The 15,000-nt window shown below is 40.8% G+C and overlaps 2 protein-coding genes across 5 annotated transcripts in view; one reads left to right on the plus strand and one right to left on the minus strand.

Annotated features, from left to right (window-relative positions):
• Positions 1–638, minus strand: part of LOC138057101 (potassium voltage-gated channel protein Shal-like) — a 22,538-nt gene extending 21,900 nt beyond the window's left edge. For all 4 annotated transcript variants that reach the window (XM_068903142.1, XM_068903141.1, XM_068903140.1 and 1 more), the window contains exon 1: positions 477–638. The gene's annotated coding sequence lies outside the window, so the exon portion shown is untranslated. The remainder of the gene's footprint in view (positions 1–476) is intronic.
• Positions 639–1,192: 554 nt separating this feature from the next.
• LOC138057104 (tetratricopeptide repeat protein 28-like) overlaps positions 1,193–15,000 on the plus strand; it is a 16,566-nt gene continuing 2,758 nt past the window's right edge. Inside the window, exons 1-3 of the mRNA XM_068903153.1 lie at positions 1,193–1,294; positions 9,221–12,100; positions 13,495–13,583. Of these exons, the coding sequence (XP_068759254.1) occupies positions 9,235–12,100; positions 13,495–13,571 (2,943 nt within the window). The 5' untranslated portion in view covers positions 1,193–1,294; positions 9,221–9,234 and the 3' untranslated portion in view covers positions 13,572–13,583. The remainder of the gene's footprint in view (positions 1,295–9,220; positions 12,101–13,494; positions 13,584–15,000) is intronic.

Raw genomic sequence — 15,000 nt, forward strand, 5'->3', positions numbered from 1 at the left:
GTGATTTTTCAAAGAGAGAGGAATCCATCGATTTTTACTATTCAATTCTTTTTTTATATATCAGCATTTCTATTACGTGGAAATAAGCTACAGAAACGCTTTCGTATGCGTTTATTCCCGGAATCGAAAGAAAGGATAGTCGATATGTCTAATATAAAAACCTTTGTTATGAAACAAACTACGAAATCCAATTCGTTCTACCACGAAACCGTATTTTCCGACTGATACTTTGCGGACATTTCTATTGAAAAAATAAGGACCTTAGTGTAAATTTAGTTGTCTAGCCCGCTATAGAAGACTCGTTTATCGCCGATTTTAAAGTTTTTTTTGTGTGCAAAAACTTTAACGAGCGGTTTTACGTAGGAATTAACGATGTGAGAGTTTTGTGGCGAATGCATCACTGCTCACATTACACGTTGTTATCACTAGAGAAAACTAAATTTTATCGTTAGCTTAACAAAATGTATCTGGCTTACCTCAATAGGGAGATTTCCGAGGACGAACTTGTGAGTTTACTGCAATTTTTAAAGTGCAATTTCGCAGGTTTAAATGAACCAAGAGGAATAACAATCGACATAAAATAGGTCGTGTATAGAGAACCAGAAGTTATAAATTATTGATAAATTGAAGAACTCTTAATGTAAACACAAGCACGAAGACACAATAATAAGCGGTATCACCCTCTTCAGTGAGCGAATAACAATCTGCGTTAATTAATTCATCGAGGATATCTGGTGTCAACAGTTTACGTGAACGACTCGAGTCAAAATTTCATTTGTCTTTAATTGGCCGAATCATTTAATTTTTAAAGGTGCAGGTATGTGGTCATATATCTGAACGAGCAATGTTTGTCGCCAAGCTCTCTTAATTGTCAAATTCTTGTTAAGGTTTCATACATGTGATGAATCCGTCATCTAGCAGAACTGGGATCTGGGTACAAGCTAAGTTCTAAGAAGTGTGATAATGAGTCAGCAGGGGTTTTTGGTTTTTTTGAATTACTCAAACAAGAGGGCTTAGTAGGGGTTGAAATCTAGTAATGTCTTATGCAAATCTCTCCTCATTTCGAAATCGCTCACAACGGCGATTTCATGTTGACGCATAGTTTGAAATACGATAGTCTGCATCAGGCAGAGAGAGCCTACGTACGCGAAGAGGACTGAGTTCGATCACGAGACAGCAAATGACAATTATACGAAGTTTCCGATTACCAGAAAGACATCTTGAGCAACGATTGAAAATCGGATGAGCAGTAAATTGTAAATTGGAAAGAAAGATCTCTACGGTTTTTCGCAAGGTAAATTTATAAAACAAACCTAAAATAAGCTAACAATTGGAAAACTGCGTTAACAACTGGCCACTCGTTAAAAAACGTGGCAATCGCTAGCCAAATCTGCCTTGCCATTTGCGAAAATTGGTTTTGCGAAACTTGTTAACCCAGGACGTTACAAGTCGATCAAAGTCGATCATCGAAAACGTAGTCGATAAGTCGATAATACTCGATATTTGTCGAGAATTGTCAATCGACAAGTTTAATTTGTCGATAAAAGTCGATAATCACAAGATTTTCAACTGAATATCGATTTTATGGACAAAAATGTTGACACATTTTTCAATCGCCCACGAAAATGTAAACAGCTGTAAAGTAAATCCGTGTGGCAATAAAGTTGAATAAAAAACTGTAAATCAATAAATAAATGTAAATCGGTAAAATAAAGTCTTGGCATAGCCAATCCTGTTAAACTGTTCTTTGCAACTGTAGCCACGTCTCCCGCCACAAACCTTTTTTTTTTGTATTTCCGATACTTGTCGATTGAAATCGATCAAAGTTGATAATCACAAAAAATTGTGTGATCGACTTTTATCGACATCCGATATTTGTCGATTGATTAGTATCGAATTTGATCGACAACGATCGACTTTTATTGACTATCGAAATTATCGACTTGTAACGTCCTGGTTAACCTTAAAGAAAACGAACCACCATAAGAAAGTTTTGTGTATGGTAACCGGTCGTTCCTTCCAAGAGTCGATCCGTTTCCATGTATATTGTGTCGAGGCACTCATTTCAATGATTGTTTTAGGACTCATTTCAATGATTAGGTCTAAGCACTGATTTTTGTGATACTAAATTAGGGTTAAGGTTTGTAAGCGGTCAGTGTAAAACGCAGACCGCAGACTGGGGGTAAAATGTAGACTGAGGTTATAATTTAACTGTTGAAAATTTTAAAAGCCCAAACCCATTAGAAGTGCTAACAGTTAAGCCTAAATATTGTTTTAGACCTATTTAGGCCTAAGGTTAGCATTTCGAAGGGGTTTGGCGTTTTCCAACAGTTACGTTATAACCTCAGTCTGCATTTTACCCCTGGTCTGCCGTCTGCGTTTTACACTGACTGGTTTGTAAGCTATCATATAAGGGTCTTCAGAATACTGTGGGGCGGAACTATGGTAACCGGTCGTTCTGCCCTAAAGTCGATCTGCTCCCACATATCTTGTGTCAAAGCACCCATTTCAATAATTGAGTCTAAGCACTAATTTCATTGAGTAGGTCTAAGCATTGATTTTTGTGATACTAAGTTAGTGTTAAGGTTGGTAGGGGCAGAATGACCTGTATTCGATCATGATGGTAACCGGTCGTTCTGCCCTAGAGTCGATCCGCTCCCACATATATTGTGTCGGAGCACTCATTCAATGATTGTGTCTAAGCACTTATTTCATTGATTAAGTCTAGGCACTGATTTTTGTAATGTGTGGTTCCAGAAAATATCCATACCCCCACCACGGAAGACAATTGGAAATTCCGAGGGAGAGGGGGAGTTAAAGGGCAGTAATTTCCAAGGGGTAGGGGGGTTTCGTGGGAAACTACTTTTCCAAAGGGTCACGAACCACATACAAAACATTGAAAGCAACATACGTACGATCGATCTGAAGCAGAAAACACACTATCGGACAATGTTTTGAAACAAAAGTCAGTTTGAGATAAAGTTCATACTATTAGCTTCAATGTTTCCGTTTTTCTTTGAGTTAGCTAGCGCTACAATCTCCCGAAGCTAAGAACAATGTGTCTTTCATGTGGGACGGATTCAAAACATTTAAAATGGCGGTCTCAACTGGAGTCTCTTCCCCAGACTTCCACGTTTTTCGTCCAACCAACACTTCCGTTCACTTGAGTATCACTTTTCGCTACCTTCACATGCAGTAAACACATTTTTGATAGGATTTATGTTTTACTGGAGGTAGTAACTCATTGAAAATGTAATAAGACGCAAGTTCCCACCATCTCAACGCTTGTGTGCAACGACATTTTCTTTTTTGTGGGTGGCATTTAGACCACGGACAGGAACCGGGAGTCAAGTTTTCTCTTCTTTGAGTAAACGCAATATTTATTGCGGGGGCTCGGGAAACGATTGTTGAGGTTCAGTTCGTTATCTCAAACTGGAAATTCTAAAACAGGAGTTTGACTACTCATTGGAGGAAGTAAATCGCACCAAAAACGATAACAGTCGCCCTCTCGCTTGCATCCGTGGCTCAAAGGCAAGCAACAGTGAGGCTGTGTGTCATTTACCAGCGAGAAGGACTGCTGGAGAGTCAGTAAATTTGAAGACTGCACATAAATCGCCATATCTAAGTTTACAAATATAATCTTCTTCGTAAAACAATCGCCTTTGTGACGACGTTCACGAAACCTACCGCGTCAACATGTGTGGTCCCTAAATATTAAAGAATCAACCTGAAGAAACTGACACAATAGGGCCGTTTATACGAGAGAAAATAAGCTGCGGCTAACTCTGGCCGCGGCTTACGTTAGCCGAGAAAGGAACTATTTATACGAGTATAAACTCCCCGGCCAGTATAAGCCGCGGCTTGAAAAAGCCGTGAACGTAGATTTTGCACCATTTATGCGGGGTTTTCTAGGCTTACGTAAGCCGCGGCCAAAGTTAGCCGCGGCTTATTTTCTCTCGTATAAACGGCCCTAATGTGTAGACAAAGGAACCTTGTAAGTTTCTGTTTTATTTACTACAGTTTGCGAAGTTGTTTAAGCGAGTGAAATGTTCTCATCGAAGTTCGCACAAAAACGTGAAACAGTCGACGTGCAACCCAAATGTTTAAGCTTTGCAAAGTTGATAGCGCACAAGCTGAAAGTTTAGCTGGATAATGAGCTTAACAAAGCGTTATATTTTTCTAAAAGTTAACCTTAATGTTTACACTGTTGTAATAAAATTCTACTGCAATTACGTAACTAATTCACTTTCGTTTTTATAAGTAAAAAAATTCTGGAAATTCCTGAGGGGAGGGGGGGTCATCAAAGACCCCCCTGGAACGGAAAATCCTGGGGGGAGGGGGGGTGCAAATCAAAAAGTATTCCGTGGTGGGGGTATGGATATTTTCTGGAACCACACAATAAAAAAATTAGAAGTTAGGGTTGGTTAGCTATCTTATCACATGTGGGGCAAAATTGTTGAATGCTGAATGGCTGAGACGAAGGGCTTTTCTTTTTCTTTAATCACAAGAGCACTTTTGGTAATAAAGAGGGCATGATTACTTGATCCTGACTGGTTAACAGTTGCTTATCCAGAACAAGTGAGGTTGATAAAACTACCTTTTTGTCCACATATAAATTACATTTTAAGCAATATTTCTGTTGACAGCATCTATTTATTGAATTGAACTTTAACCGAAATTTGGGAATGTGTTGATTGCCATTTGTCATCGGACTGAACTGGCTTCCCTCGATAATTTTGCCCTGTATGTGATAAACATGTAATCGCAATGTCCCTGTGTGCAATTAATTTAACTTGTATTTTCAAAGTTTTCCAAATTGCCCTTGTCATGAATTTTGTTAAAAAACTTTGAAAAGATGCTTGAAATTAATTAATTGCCCTATGGCCCATGCAATTAGACACACTTATCACATACAGGGCAAAATTACTGAATGCTGATTGGCTGAGATGGAGGGCTTATTTTCTTAATCAAAGGGGCCCTTTTGGTAATCAAGAGGGCATGATTACTTGATCCTGATTGGTTAACAGTTGCTTTATATCCAGAGCTTCTTTAGGTTCTGACTCTGATTAACCCTTTGATGCCTAAACCGACTCTGTCAATGGGGAACCCCCAGGAGTCAATGGGTTAAACTTCTTTTTGTCCACATGTAAAATACATTTTAAGTGCTATTTCTGTGGACAGCAACAATTTTATTCAATTGAACTTTAACCGAATAAAAGCGTAATATTAAAGTCGATTGTCATTTGTCGCGGCATTGAATGAGCTTCCCTCAATAATTTTGCCCTTTATGTGATGAACATTTAATCGCAATTATGTGCCCCCATATGTGCCTTGTATTTTTAAAGTTTTCCGAATTGCTCTCGTCACTTCGCGACTCAGGCAATTTTGTGAATACTTCTAAAAATACACCTGACATTAATCCTCAATAGGCCAATTTCATATTCTAACGGTGGGGTGGATCCAGCATGAAATTGAGGCAAATGTGTAAATTATTTCCCTGCATTAGCCCCCATTTCATGCTCGATCCATTCTAACTGTGAAAATATGAAACTGGCCTATTGCCCGTGGGGCCATGGAATGACGTATACATAAGTTGTAAGGGTCGTTAGAATACTGTGGGGTGGGTTGACTGCAGTTCCTTGTGAACTGGCGTTTCAAGCTCTTTTCCCTTTGTGATTCACTCTCACAAAGGACTGTAATGCTCAAAGCATCTGCTACCAAATCTTTCTGTTGCATTGGTTTATTTACCTTTATTAACTCGTTAAAGTGGTACTATGATCAAATTTTTACCCCTTGATTTTTTGAGTGTATCTCATAGAATTCCATGAAAGAACAAAAACGCCGTTCACCGTTTGCAAATATCTTCATTAGTTTCGGAGATATTTAAGTTTGAAAAATGGATAAAATATGCAAATGAGATGACTGATGACGTCATACACTCAACCTAATATTATATTGAGTATATAAATAGAGCTACCTTGGCCAATTTACAGCGCAGACCATTGAAACTTGGTAGTCTAGTAGTTCTACAGGAAACACACCGATGGCTCTTAAAAATTATGTTCCCATGGCAACTTATTCTTTTCCAGTCCCCACCCACTTGATTTCAATATGTTAGTGATTTTCCACAAAGTCGTGCTAACATATTTATATGCTTGCTGGATCATGCATATATATAGTGCTGTTAGCAAATATCAAAATGGAATGCCAAAGGTGGCCAGAAAAGCTCATAATAAGGGGGAGGTCTGGAACCCAGTATGATGCCATGGTAACAGAACTGTTAAGCTCATATTGTGGAGAACATTTAATAGAATCTTACTGCAAAAATTTCTGATACAAATTCCCTGAGATATCTCTTTTCATCATATTTGAACAAAATTTGGTTGAGTGTATGACGTCATCACTTGGCTAATTTGCATATTTTAAAAACTCGAATATCTCTGGAACGAAAAGAGATATTTGAAAAAAGTAAACAGCATTTTTCTTCTCACGCAGACTACTTGTTTTTGATTCAAAATGGCTTAGATAGGAAAGATGCGATTTCCGTCATAGTACCACTTTAAACTCCCCGTCAACGTTTCACTGATGCCATCAAGGCAGCACCACAGTTTCGTTAGAAACAAACCCCTTCATGCCATTTAACCCTTTGACTCCCAGCAGTGATCAGCATGTAAATTCTCCTCACAATGTCAATGAAATGAAAGTCAGACAGGTATTGAGAATGAAGATACTTATCAGCTTAACAGGTGTGCTCTTGAGATACTTATCAGCTTAAGAGGTGTGGTCTTGATCTTCATTGTCATAATACCCAACAAGAAATCCGTGATACTAGTTAGGAGAATTTAGGCCATTAGGGTGGGATGCGTGGGTGCCATTTTACAGTCATCTTGCCACCAATGTTGTCAAGCCCTAACAACTGACTGGTGGCCTGAGACTAAACAGTAGCAAGGTCACAGGTACCTGGGTACGTAGTAGACGGGTTGCTGAAGAGTAGGTCTTCAACAATTATTTTTCCATGTCAGTATGAAGAATTGAAACCTAAAAAAACGGTTTTGGATCATATTTAATCATTACAAGTTTGAAGCAAGGTTGGTGTTAGATGAGAGCACAAATCTCTGATATTATTGCTAGCAGAATGAAGTTTGTTGAAAGCAGTGTTGTAGGTCCTCATCAGCCGTCAATATTGGCTGCTTCATTTAAACCTACATTAGCAATAAAGGATGGATGGACACACACATGCATCCGTTATTGAAGCTTTGGGCCTTATATCTTTGTTAAGCTGTCATATATACACACCACGCAAGTCAATATTACTTTCCACCAGTCTCATGGGTTGACTCAGAGGTAATAATCATGATTGTCTTCACCTCTGAGCCTCCCAAGAGAAACAAAGTTTAATACTTCCTGTAATCATTTTGGCAGGTTTATTAGTTATTTGGCTTGTGTGGCAAAACTTAAACCATTTTTATTCGCCTCATTGTCCATGATTTGAATGGTGTTTAATTATTTACCTTCCTTTCAATGAATCGTGTATACACCTTTTTCATAATGGCAGCCAAAAAAATGGCCTTTTGTTGTATTGCTAAGAAGCCTTTCTAGCCTCGCTGCAATAGGCAAAGTTAAAAATAATGTGTAAAATAAATAGAGGCTACAGGGTTTCAGTAGCATAAATACAAAAGAACAGTAAATTGGTCGCCATTTATAAAAGTGGTCAATTGGTTTGCTGTTGAGTCCTCTCGGATATTAGGACTATCAACCGTAGACCCCTGTTAAAACTTTGGGGACCCACCCACTGTAAGCAAAGAGTAGGACCTAGTGTTTAGGTCTATCTTGGCCGGCCTGTGATTGACCTGGCTGGATGAACTTGTAAAGCTCATCCAGTCATTCATTTTATGTGATAGTCACACATTATTAAATATCTTAGTCTCAGATAGTATGCGCGCTATCATTGGCTAAAACATTATCTAGCAAATTTTCCATGTCTTTTCTGTTGCATAAACATGTAAAACTGTTTGAATCTTGACAGCAATTAGTTTCAAAAGTTTTATCGTTTTTCGGATCTTTATGGCGGTTGAACTGGCTTCCGCTTGACGTAAACTGGTTTCCTTTCCAGCGCGGCTGGTTACTAGAGAGATAAAATAAATATCTTACTAACCTCGTCTTCTCAGTCCATAAAGTAAATTACGGACCCTTGTTTTTCCTCTTACATTTATGGCTATAAAATCTAAGGGGGAAAACGCCGGTCCTAATTTACTGGGGTGGGGTGCAGGGATGGCGCAGTGCCGAGAGTACTCGCCTACCACCAATGTGGCCCGGGTTAGATTCCCCGACTCAGCGTCATATGTGGGTTGAGTTTGTTGGTTCTCTACTCTGCACTGATAGGGTTTTCTCCGGGTACTCCGGTTTTCCCCTCTCTTTAAAAACCAACATTTTATTTGATTTGTGTTAATTTAACCCATTCGCACTTCAAACGCCCTAGGACGCCCCCCCATTGACGAGTAAAATCGTCTGGCATTAGACAGAGTAAAATCTATTAAGTGTAACTCCCAGGGGTTAGTGGGTTAACCCATTCACACCTCAAACGCTCTAGGAGCCCCCTCCCCCCCTCTATCGCCCAATTGACTCGCGTTAGACAGCGTAAAATCTATTAAGTGTAACTCGCAGGGGTTAGTGGGTTAACCCATTCACACCTCAAACGCTCTAGGAGGCCCCCTTCCCCCCCCCCCCCCCCACCCAATTGACTGGCGTTAGACAGAGTAAAATCTATTAAGTGTAACTCGCAGGGGTTAGTGGGTTAACCCATTCACACCTCAAACGCTCTAGGAGGCCCCCTTTCCCCCCCCCCCCCCCTTTCTCTATTAAGTGTAACTCCCAGGGGTCAGTGGGTTAATTTGTTGATTTCAGTTTACAGTGCCCCCAGTGGGGCATTTCCGAGTTGCTGTTTGTCTCGGTTTTGAAGTGGGTCTTGATGCTCAACTATTTTAAGGGAAACTAGTTTGATTTGCATAAAAATACGCAACTCATTTTCATTTGAATGGTTGTGCACCAGGACTCCCTTTGAAACTGAGGCATGCAGCAACTCGGAAATGGGCTATTGTGCTCCAGCTCTAGAAGACTAGACACTTAAATAAAGCCCCTTTCCTTTACAGTGCGGCCCTCGAACAGGTCAGTAAGAGGTATTTATAATCAGCTTTGTTTTATTCGTATGAATTTGTCATAGGGCTACACGAAGAAATGGAGAAAAAAACCTCAGAGCTTATAGAGCAGCACAACAATGAATTGTCCACTGCACAAAAAGAGGGTGATAGAGCTAGAGAAGCTAAAGCTTGCTGCAATCTCGGCATTGCTTATTATGACATTGGTGACTTTGACACTGCATTGGGATTCTTCCAGAAGGACCTTGCTATCACTAAGGAGATGGGTAATAGATCAAGAGAAGCCATGGTTTATTTTAATCTTGGCAATGTCAATGACGGCCTTGGAAGGTTTGAAGAAGCTATAGAATGTTACGAGAGATGTGTGGCCATCGCTAAAGAAGTAGGTGACAGAGGAAGAGAAGGCTCAGCCTACAGCTATTTAGCCAACCTTTATGAAAGTCTCGGGGACATCCAAAAAGCCATAGAATATCACAAAAAAGATCTGGCCATTTCCAAAGAAAGCAACGACAAAGCTGGAGAAGGAAGAGCTTGTTCCAACCTTGGGAACTGTTTGTACAGCATTGGTCGCTTTCAAGAGGCCATAGAGTACCACAAAAGAGACCTCTCCATCGCTCAAGAAAAAGGTGACAAGTCAGGAGAAGGTCTAGCTTGTTGCAATCTTGGCGTTGCTTTAAAAAACGTAGGCAACTTCTCGGAAGCTTTGGATTACCACAAGAAAGACCTTGCCATTGCAGAATATTTGGGTGACATTGCTGGAAAAGGTCGAGCCTACGGCAATCTTGGAATCGTTTGTAAGTGTCTTGGTGATGTTCATCAAGCTATTGATTACTATGAAATGCACCTGTCCATCGCCAAGGAAATGGGGGACAAGGCTGGTGAAGCCCGCGCTTATGGCAATCTTGGAAACGCTCATAAGAATCTTGGTAACTATCAGCAAGCCATTGAATATCACAAGAAGGATCTCTCTATTGCCAAAGATCTAGGTAACACAACTGGTGAGGCGAGAGCCTATGGGAATATTGGAAATGTTTATGAAGGCCTAGGTAACTTCAAACAAGCCATAGAGTTTCACAAGAGGCATCTGGAGATAGCAGTAAAACGGGGTGACAGGGCTGGAGAAGGGCGAACCTACAACAATCTTGGCAATGCGTACGACTGCCTTGGAGACTACCAAGAAGCCATTAAGTATCATCAAAGGGCTCTTGCCATTGCCAAAGAAGTGGGTGACGTAGCTTCGGAAGGGAGATCCTACAGCGGTCTTGGCAATGCGTATGACAGTCTGGGTGACTTTGAAGAGGCTATAAAATACCATGAGGAGGATTTGTCTGTTGCAAAAGAATTAGGTGATAGAGATGGTGAAAGTCGAGCTTATTGCAATCTTGGGATCGCCTACCGGAACTTAGGCCAGCTTCAAGAAGCAATAAATTACCACAAAAAGTATCTCTTCATGTGCAAGGAGGCGGATGACAAAGCTGGAGAAGGAAAAGCATATTGCGCCCTCGGTAACGCGTACAATGACCTTTGTAGCTTTGAGGAAGCAGTGGAATGTTTCCAGTCCGGTTTAAAAGTCTTTGATGTTATGAGAGCTACCCTTCAACCTGAAGATGTGTGGAAAACAAGTTTCCATGATCTCTCTCGTTCTGCTAACTCTGCAGTATGGCGTTCTCTTTTGAGACTGGAAAAATATGACGAGGCTTTATGTGTCGCTGAGCAGGGACGAGCTCAAGATTTGGTTGATGGGTCGAGAATACAGTATGGCTTACAAATATCTCCACTGCCGGATAATCCTGCAGAAACGATTTCCTATCTTTCACAGAATGATGGACAGATTGTTTTTGTGGCACAACAGCAGGTCAAAATCAATTTCTGGATTATCAGAAAAGAAAACAAGGTTGAATTTAGACAGTGGAACTTGGAAGATGGAAATATAGCCCAAGACACTGTGGGTGGCATGGTGGAATCAGTTTTGAAGAAAATCGGAGCTGGCGATCGTGTTGAATGTGAGCATCGCTCATTAGATGAGCTGAGCGATGACGATGCGGAAGACGACGACGGAGAACCAACTGATTCCTTAGTCTGCTCCAAGGATGCTTTGCAGCCATTGCACGATGCAGTCATTTCGCCAATTTTAGACGTTTGTCGAGACGATGAACTGATTATTGCTTGTGATGAACATCTGTCCACAGTCCCATTCTCTGCACTTAGGGATTCGCTGAGAATCCGTATCGTTCCTTCTTTAACAGTTTTAAAACTAATAAGAGGTCGGCCTGAAGACTTCCACTGTACGAGTGGAGCTTTGCTCGTAGGAGATCCGTGTCTCGAAAACGTCACCAGTGAACACGGACAGCTTATTTTCAGCCAGTTGCCGTACGCCAAAAAGGAAGTAGAAATGATTGGAGAAATCCATAAGGTCCCACCCCTTACTGGAGCGGAAGCAACGAAGAAGGAAGTGCTAAAACAAATGGCATCTGTTGCACTGGTTCACATCGCAGCCTACGCAAGAAACCAAACGGGCGAAATACCTTTGGCTCCAAATCCTGGGTGGACGACAAGTGTCCCTCAAGAGGAAGACTACTTACTGAAAGTGTCCCAGTTGCAAGATGTCGGACTACGAGCAAAACTGGTTGTTCTCAGTTGTGGTCACAGTGGTCGAGGAGATGAGGACGTGGAGAGTGTGGTCGGTATTGCGCAGGCATTTTTGGTCGCCGGTGCTCGTTCTGTGTTGGTGTCGCTCTGGGCAGTTTCTGACGAGGCTACCATGGCTTTCATGAAGTGCTTCCATCAACATCTAGTGGATGGAGAGAGTGCCAGTACTGCTCTTCAAAAGGCCAGACAATCCCTGAGAAGTTCAGAGAAGTTTTGCGCCGTGAAACACTGGGCTCCGTTTGTTCTGATTGGTGACGACGTGAAATTGGATATTGGACAAAAAGAATCCCTTCAGGGTTAGTAAAACCGATAATAATGTGTCATTTATAGACCGAATGCATAAATGGCGGGCAAAAAAATATTCTTTTGTTTATGTGCTAATTAGACTCACTAGCCTCGCGCTCAAGCAACATTTCTTTTGTATTTTGTACATGCAAACGAGGCTAGTGAGTCTAATTAGCACATAAACAAAATAATATTTTTTTGGCCGCCATTTATGCATTCGGTCTATTGTACAGTACGTAGTCTATTTTATTCGTGCAACATGTTCAAATCCGTTTTACACTGTAGTGTGTGGCTCTTTGCTCGCCGACCGGTTGAGTTGGAGTTGGAGTACCGTGCGGAAGGTCGTGAGTTTGACTCCGTTCGGAACAACACTCAGGGTCTTTAAATAACTGAGGACGGAGAAGTGATGCCTTTGTAGTTTCATCCGCAAAAAGGTTAGACTTTCAAGTCTTCTTGGAGAAGGACTATAAACCGTAGACTCTCACAGCCTTTCGTCTTAAACTCCCTATGAATGGGCTAATGAGGATGTGTCGCTGGATGGGGTCGCATTTTCACGACTTGGGTTGCATTTTCAACAGAGTTCCCGACAGCCTGACCAGAATAGGGTCGCAAAGTATCGGGATTTTGGGGGAAAATAACATTCTGGTTAGTGGGATTTTAAAATGGAAAGATTCACGATATAAAAAATATATATTACAGAAACAATTGTAGCGCTATTGATTTAATATTTGCTAGTTGCATTACATTCCGTTTTGAAATTACCATTAAAACGCTTTCTATAAGGTTTTTATGCATAAACAGAAAGTGACTAAGTTGGGGTCGCTAAAATTACATTTACCCAAAAGTGACCGTAAATTGGTCGTAAAATAGTCTATAATGGGGTAGGGGTTCTGAGTATGTTTTTATTAACGTGTTTGTGTTTTGAGATTTGTGATTCCGTTTTGTCCTTACCGGCCACCGTATCTGAGAGGCCAGTGGCACATACCCATGGAAAAATCGACCCATGTACCCTCCCCGGGATCAGCGAGCGGCATTTCAAAGACGGCCTCACAGTTCCGTTTTGTTGCAACGATGATCTTTACAGCCCATTTTCGAGTTGCTGCACGCCTCAGTTTCAAAGCGACTCTTGGTGCACAACCATTCAAATGGAAATGAGTTGCAGGGATGTGGGAGTGGTGAGAGCACTCGCCTCCCACCAATGTGGCCCGGGTACGATTCCCAGACTCGACGTCATATGTGGGTTGAGTTTGTTGGTTCTCTACTCTGCACCGAGAGGTTTTTCTCCTGGTACTCCGGTTTCCCCTCTTCTCAAGAACCAACACTAGGAACTTTCCTTTCCTTTAATGAGCTTCAACGAGCTTTCTTGTTTGTTGTATTGATAAGGTGTTTCTTAACTATATTCTAGATGTATCAGCTTGCCTTTCTTCGTGTGAAGACACGCCCTTGAAACGAAAACGAGAGAATATTGACGTGGCTCCTTGAAGCGGTCATGTGGTAAGGCTTGCATCATTTTTCAGTGACATAGCTCTTTACTGCTTCTTACACACATACGCACGAGCGCGTAGACACTTTTTTGTCTGCGTAAGTAGGTTAGGTTAAATGGCAGCGCTAGCCCTTTTCACGGTTAGTTTTTCTTAGTTGCATTACAATGTAATCTAACGTGGATGCGAGGCAATTTCGGGTTAAAACTACAAAATAGCCCGAAATTGCCTCACATACATGCTGGATTATATTGTAATGCAAATGAGAAAAACTACCGGTAACCGTGAAAAGGGCTATTGCGGATTTAAACCTTGAATACAACGCATAGCTAAATGAATGAACTAAATGAATGAATTGAAGGTGTGCATCTGACGTCACGGCTGCCATGTTGGTGTACAGAATAATGCAGTAAAATGTCTTTTGGGAATTTGACTCTATTTAACAAATAGATTCCATGTTGCCGTGCGTCTGTTCAGTAATAGATCAAAGATGACGTCAAAATGTGGTAAGAACAAAAAAGTGGCACACGAGCCGAGTGTGTCACTGATGTTCTTACCACATATTTTGACGTCTTCTGTGATATATTACTGAACAGACCCACGGCAACATGGAATCTATTCGTTTTATATAATAAAGAATTAAACTTTATTCGCATAAAAGCTGATGGTGACGTCAATCGTGCGTCTGTCGTCTAATAGATCATAGGCAAGAGCCAATCAAAATCCGTGAATAACTTGGGTTATTTTATAATATTATGCAAAACGTGTGGGGCGATTTTCTATATTGTTATACATTGGTGTCACCAGCTCGATTTTGATTGGCTATAAGTACGCAGCTAATTCTTGCTTGCTCTGTTTCTCTTACGTCATACGTACAAACAATAGATTTTATATATGTAGAATTGACGTCATACCTACAGACAATAGTTTTATGCATGCAGAAGTGACGTCACCTGACACACTAACCAGCAGTTTGATCAGTTTGTCATGGCGGAGCTCAGCTCAGGAATATGCATAATAAAACAATTTATTGAATTCGGTTTTCGCATGTTAGCGATAATTATCAAGGCCTCAGTTTGTGTTATCCGCTTCAGCCTTCGGCTTCAGCAGATAACACAAACTTTGGCCTTGATAATTATCGCTAACATGCTCAACCTCATCCAATAATTGTTAATTGTTTTGTACACCAACATGACCGTCTCATCACGTGGATGAAAACCAAGGATATCCAAGAAAATTATAAACGTTGAATAAGTTTATTAAAACAAGAAAATGATAACAATGTTATGCTCATAGCTATTCGGAGATCAAAAACATAGAGAAGTAATTATAAATAATCGAAGGTATACGAAACATACAGCCTATTTCTTTTTTCGTATTACTTTTGCTTCCACAGCCGACAAAAATGCGCGTAACCATTGTTACTCTCC

This window comes from Montipora capricornis, chromosome 7 (genome assembly GCF_036669925.1).
Source record: "Montipora capricornis isolate CH-2021 chromosome 7, ASM3666992v2, whole genome shotgun sequence".
Classification (NCBI taxonomy): Eukaryota; Metazoa; Cnidaria; class Anthozoa; order Scleractinia; family Acroporidae; genus Montipora; species Montipora capricornis.